Source organism: Pygoscelis adeliae, unplaced genomic scaffold (genome assembly GCF_000699105.1).
Source record: "Pygoscelis adeliae isolate BGI_AS28 unplaced genomic scaffold, ASM69910v1 Scaffold79, whole genome shotgun sequence".
Taxonomy (NCBI): Eukaryota; Metazoa; Chordata; class Aves; order Sphenisciformes; family Spheniscidae; genus Pygoscelis; species Pygoscelis adeliae.
The window spans coordinates 2,451,590-2,457,087 of NW_008825532.1; the positions used below are offsets into that span (position 1 = coordinate 2,451,590).

At 63.2% G+C, this 5,498-nt stretch overlaps 3 protein-coding genes across 3 annotated transcripts in view; 1 reads left to right on the forward strand and 2 right to left on the reverse strand.

Moving 5' to 3' along the window:
* Positions 1 to 76, forward strand: part of ZMYM3 (zinc finger, MYM-type 3) — a 22,184-nt gene extending 22,108 nt beyond the window's left edge. Inside the window, 1 exon segment of the mRNA XM_009331665.1 lies at positions 1 to 76. This exon segment is cut by the window's left edge and continues 16 nt beyond it. Coding sequence (XP_009329940.1) covers positions 1 to 76 — 76 coding nt within the window.
* Positions 77 to 1,839: 1,763 nt separating this feature from the next.
* On the reverse strand, positions 1,840 to 2,736 carry LOC103923399 (gap junction alpha-3 protein-like). The gene has a single exon (XM_009331742.1). It carries the CDS (start codon positions 2,734 to 2,736, stop codon positions 1,840 to 1,842), a length of 897 nt encoding a protein of 298 aa, XP_009330017.1.
* Positions 2,737 to 3,549: 813 nt separating this feature from the next.
* GJB1 (gap junction protein, beta 1, 32kDa) lies at positions 3,550 to 5,378 on the reverse strand. Its single transcript, XM_009331666.1, has 2 exons — positions 5,271 to 5,378; positions 3,550 to 4,556 (listed from the first exon to the last, which is right to left on the reverse strand). The coding sequence occupies exon 2, from the start codon at positions 4,542 to 4,544 to the stop codon at positions 3,705 to 3,707; it is 840 nt and encodes a 279-aa protein (XP_009329941.1). The 5' UTR covers positions 4,545 to 4,556; positions 5,271 to 5,378; the 3' UTR covers positions 3,550 to 3,704.
* Between the last annotated feature and the right edge of the window lie 120 nt (positions 5,379 to 5,498).

Sequence of the window (5,498 nt, forward strand, 5' to 3'; positions counted from 1 at the left end):
GAACCGCATCCTGGCTGTGAGAGAGATCTACGAGGAGCACAGTCGGCTCAGCGGCCTGGAGGACGACATGGACTAAGAGCGAGGTGCTGCCAGGCTGGCTGCACTCCAGCCCTGTACGCCTCGTCTCCCTGCCTCCTGCTGCAGGGCAGGGGCCGTGCAGCACAGGAAGGGATGGTGCTGCGGCAGTGCTGTCCCTTCATCGTTACTGGACTTGAACATCCCATCCTGCTCGTTACAGGCCTCTCCTACGTACGTGGCCCCTGCACTCAGCCCTGCCTCCTGTCCTGGCTGCTGGGTGAGCCGTCTTCCTCGGGGCCAGTCCCCACAGCACAGGGGTGGCAGAACCCCAGGGCAGCTCCCCTTGCCCAGCCCTGTCCCCCGCCTACCCCCAGCCCTGACACTACTCCCCTCTCCCCCTGCCTTGGGGCAGAAGCCGCACAACACAGCAGAGCACCGTCTGGGACCAGCGGCCCCAAGGTTTTTAATTCATCCTTCCTTTAGCATCCCCTCATGAGGCTGCAGGTGGCACGGCAGGAACAGTAGTGCTGCTGCTGCTGCAGCAGGATGGGGTTTTCAAGCCAGTGGGGAAGGACCATGGGCAGCCTGAGAGCTGTTGGGTCAGGGGGAGGGCTTGTTCCTAGGGGTGGGAGAGGTTTGGGCTGGCTGCGGGAAGCAGAGGGAGATGGTGCTGGAATGTGAAGGCAGAGACCTGGCCTTGCTGCAGGGACACCTCCCTTGTATGCAGCCGGGCTGCCTCCCTCAATTTTGTCAATGTTTTCTGAGTTGGCAGAAAACTGATGGAGATGGGTCTTTGCCAGCGCTGGCCCTCTCTCCGCACTGTCCCCTGCCCTGGCATAACCCCCCTCCCCGGTACAAGGTGCCATCAGTGGGTCCCTCTGCTCCAGCTGGGGGCTCAGGCAGCCGCTGGCTGAAGTGAGGAGCTCTGGCTGGCCTCCCTCTCCCTCCCAAAGCAGCAGGGTGCCAGCGCCCTGCCCAGGGCAAGCCTGGCTCTGGCTGTACTGCTCCCTGCTGCCTCCTGCCCCTCCTCGTGTTCTGGTTGGTTTTCTTGAGCTGTACATGGGTCTCCTGTATATATTGTTCTGGGCCCTGGCCTGGGGCCATCTGTTCTCTGTGTCCATGTGGAGAGTGAGCCACTCACCAGTCTTGTTGTAGTGATGCCAGGGTGGTAGAACTAACCCTGTGTCTCTGGAAACCATTCATTTCAAATAAAGATGCAGAAAACTTTTGGCATCCCCTGCTTTTCCCCCCTCGGCAGGGTAGGCACTGCAGGAAAGCAGAGCCAGTGTCCCACTGCTGCTGTGCACCTCACTCCTGTACATCTCTGCCTGCCTGTGCTGCCTGCACTTCCTACCTTGTCTGGTCCCTGGTGTGCTGCCAGCTCTGGCATGCTGGAATGGCCCCTGACCCCGTGCCTGCTGGTGCCGGCCTGGCATGCCCTGCCTCTCCCTTGCCCATAGGGCTGCAGCCCAACCCAACCCAACCCAGTGGTGGCCCTGCCCTGGCCACGCAGTGTGGCCATGGGATGGACCAGTCAGAGAGCGATGCCGCGGTGCCTGTGGGCAGAGCAGGAGTCAAGTTAGGTGCAGTGGGTGTTTATTTGCTCCCCCAGGCTGACAGGCCCCTGCCCCAGCCTGGCCCTACTCTCAGCCGTGCTGCTCCCAGGAGTGCAGGGAGCGGCCAAGCCATGTCCCCAGGGCCATGCCCATCTCTTGTGCTGGCCATGGGGTCCATGCCACAAGCCTAGCAGGGCCCGGAGGCAGAACCATAACTGTGGCTGCCTGTGCATCACCCATCCCTGAGCACCCCAGCAGGCCACACTCACACTGTCAGGTCCGCCACTCGCGCCTTCCCGTGGGACCCACTGGCCACCCCCAGCCATGTACCCACTTTCCCCAAGGGTGCTAGGCCATGGGGGGTTCTGCCAGCAGCCACAGGGCTGCCACTGCCGGCCAGGGTGATGCAGGTGCTGTGGGACCTTGCAGGGCCACCAGGACTGGGCAGGATGCGGGACTTGGGGCCTGGCCCCTGCCGGCACTTGGTGAGACCCAGGTGGTAGATCTCCACCAGGTTGAGCAGCAGGGACACGCAGGCCACCCCCAGCATGAAGAGGATGAAGATGGTCTTCTCGGTGGGCCGGGAGATGTAGCAGTTGACAGTGTTGGGGCAGGGCCAGCGGCTGCAGGTGTAGAGGGGCTTCAGCTGGAACCCGTACAAGGCGTACTGGCCCACAATGAAGCCCACTTCCAACAGAGCCTTGAAGACGACGTTGCAGACGTACGTCCTCAGGATGGCCCCCCGCATGCAGACCCGTACCCGCATGTCCCCTGCAGGGAGCCGGGGCTGCCTGGCGCGCTGCCGCCTGGCCCCACTGCTGGCCCGTGCTGCCGCTTGCTGTTGCGCCTTCTCCTCCAGATGCACCAAGTGCAGGATGTGGCCCAGGTACACGAGGCTGGGAGTGGAGACGAAGATGATCTGCAGGACCCAGAAGCGGAGGTGGGAGATGGGGAAGGTGCTGTCGTAGCAGGCGTTCTGACAGCCAGGCTGCTGTGTGTCGCAGGAGAAGCCAGACAGCTCGTCACCCCAGACCCGCTCAGCAGCTGCCCCCAGCACCAGGATGCGGAAGACGAAGAGGACGGTGAGCCAGACCTTCCCCACCACTGTGGAGTGCTCCTGGGCGCTCTCCAGTAGCCGCCCCAACAGGCTCCAGTCCCCCATGGCATGCACCGCAGTGCCCTGCAAGACAGCCGCTCTCCAGACACGGCCACCCCACAACCTGCAGAACTGCTACCCCATCCCCCAGTTAGGCGGGCGTGCAGGAACCCAACCCAGGGCTGTCCTTGGAGTGTCCCCACCCTGTGTCTTATGGGAGCCCTAACCTGGCGCGGGGAGGGCAGCAGGAGCAAAGATCTCCAGCAGAAAGCAGCCCTGCCATGCTGGGAGCACCGTGGGGGACACCGCAGTGGCAATCCGTCATGGGGACCCCTCTCACCGTTGGCGGGCGCGTGGGGCAGAGCCCAGTGCTCCCGTGCCGTCGGCTCCCCTCGGTGGGGCGGTGCAGGATGCTGTGAGGCCCCTTCCCAGCTGGTCCCCGGCTCCTCAGCAGGGTGCGGATAGGTCTGCCTGGCTCTGTCCGTCCGTCCACCTGACGGCGGGCATGGGGTTATTGGGGCATGAGGCAGCTGTGTGCCCCATTGGCTTTCATTGTGACTGGCAGATGAAACAGCCACTGGGGAAACTTTTTCCCTCTATTTTTGGTCTGGGCACTTTTCTAAATATATTCGGGGCTGCAGGGGCTGGTGCTGGGGAAGCACGAGCCCTTTGACTCTGCTCAATGCCACCCAGGGGTCACTGCTCCTGCATGCCAGCTGTCAGGGCACCGCAGCCACGGCCCCAGCCCAGCCTGGGCACTGCAGTCCCCACAGCCCCTGGTGGCACCCACCTGGGCTAGGGTGCAGGGGTGGGCACCCCATACTGGTACCCCAGTCCCCAGCATGTCCCAGCCAGAGCAGAAAGGAGGGAGGCAGCGCCTGAGAATGGAGATTTAATGGCCCCAGATGCCCTCCTGGCCATCCGGGAGGGCCAGACCGGCACCTGAGGGATGCTATCCATGGGACAAGGACAGCACAGGGCCATGAGGCGGCTGTGGGGTGGGGGCAAGGGCTGGAGCCCCCACAGCACTGGCCCTAGCAGGCAGAGCAGCGGTCGCCCTTCTCCTGCAGCCCGGGGTTGCGGCGCAGCATGTCCTTGAGGGAGCCATCCTGCTCCGTCAGCAGCTGGTTGATCTCATTCTGCTTGTACTCGGAGGAGAGCTTGTGCCCGTAGAAGGAGCCCTTCCCTGACGGGGGGTTGGAATTGTGCTGCCCCCGGCGGGCACAGGCCCGCACCACCAGGTAGACCAGCTCTGCCATGTTGAGGACGATGCAGATGCTGGAGGTGACCAGCATGAAGACGGTGAAGATGGTCTTCTCAGTGGGCCGGGAGATGAAGCAGTCAACAGTGTTGGGACAGGGGTAAGCCTCGCACTTGACCAGTCGCACCATCTGGTAGCCCGGGTAGAGCATGTAGAAGATATACATGAACACGGCCTCAAAGAGCAGCCTGAAGACCACGCTGAAGACGTATGTCCACCACAGCGAACCTGATATGCGCATCTTGTGTTTCTTCACCTCCTCCATGTGCTTGGGGTCCGCGTGCCCCGTCAGCACCAGCAGCTTCTTCTCCTGGTGCTGCTGGTAGGCCACGTGCATGGCCACGAGGAGGGCTGGCGTGGTGACGAGGATGAGCTGCAGGGCCCACAGACGGATGTGGGAGATGGGGAAGAAGTGGTCATAGCAGACACTGTTGCAGCCGGGCTGCTGGGTGTTGCAGGTGAAGGCAGACTTCTCGTCCCCCCAGACACTCTCAGCTGCCACCACCAGCACCATTATCCGGAAGATGAAGATGACGGAGAGCCAGATGCGCCCAATGGCGGTGGAGTGGCGGTTCACCCCGCTCAGCACTGTGTAGAGGCCGGCCCAGTTCATTGTTCCTCACGTCTGCAGGAGCGAGCAGCGAGAGATGGTGTTAGCAGTGGGAAGGGCCCCTGGCTGAGAGCCACTGTGTCCTGGCCCTGGTGGCAGCAGCCCCAGGAGGGACCTGGGAGCAGGTGGCTGCCGCAGCCCTGGTAGGTGGACAGCAGGATGGACAGACAGCAGGCTGGATGGACAGCAGGACGGCAGTGTGGCTCCTACTGCTGACACAGCTCAGGGCAGCGTTTTGGCTAGAGCAGGCAGGAGACCGGTTGGCCCTGGAAAGCCAGCTGCTCCTGCCCTGCCACCCCACACTGGCACGGGGATCCTGACCCACGGCTGCCACAGAGGATGGGGGTGAAGCTCCCACACCTCCTCAGGGACCCCTGAGCTGCACCCAGCACTGAGCTCTCCGGCTAGGGATGGACCCAAGGAGCTCCATGGGCTCCTCTGCACCAGCACCTCCCTGCCCTCATCCCCCCCATTCGCTGCAGGAGTGGGGCTGGGGAGCCCCAAGCTGGGGTGACCCCCATGCAGCCATGCATTGCCACCCTCCTAGAGCCGTCCCTGTCTGGGGAGCATGGGGTGACCCTGCAGCCCAAGTACAGACCCCCGCCCCGCAGGGGCCACCCACCAGCACTGAGCAGCCCCGGGAGCTGCTTCCCACCCTGAGCATGAGGCTGGGGGGCTGGGACCTGCCCTCTGGCCATCCCCAATGTGGAGGGTCCCGGCGGTGCGTACCTGCCGGTGAGGAAGGGTCCTTGCAAGCTGCCCCCAGTGGCCCCTCTAAGGTCTCATGTCTCCCATAAGAGAGCTCTGCTCCGCCTGCCCTCGTCTCTATCCGCCACTGCCCTGCACTGGAAGTCATATGCTGCTTTATAAACTATTTACATACAATGGGGCCTTTATCGGCTCCTGAACAACACACTTTAGCATTCAGACCCAACACCCTGGCTTACGCCCACCCCA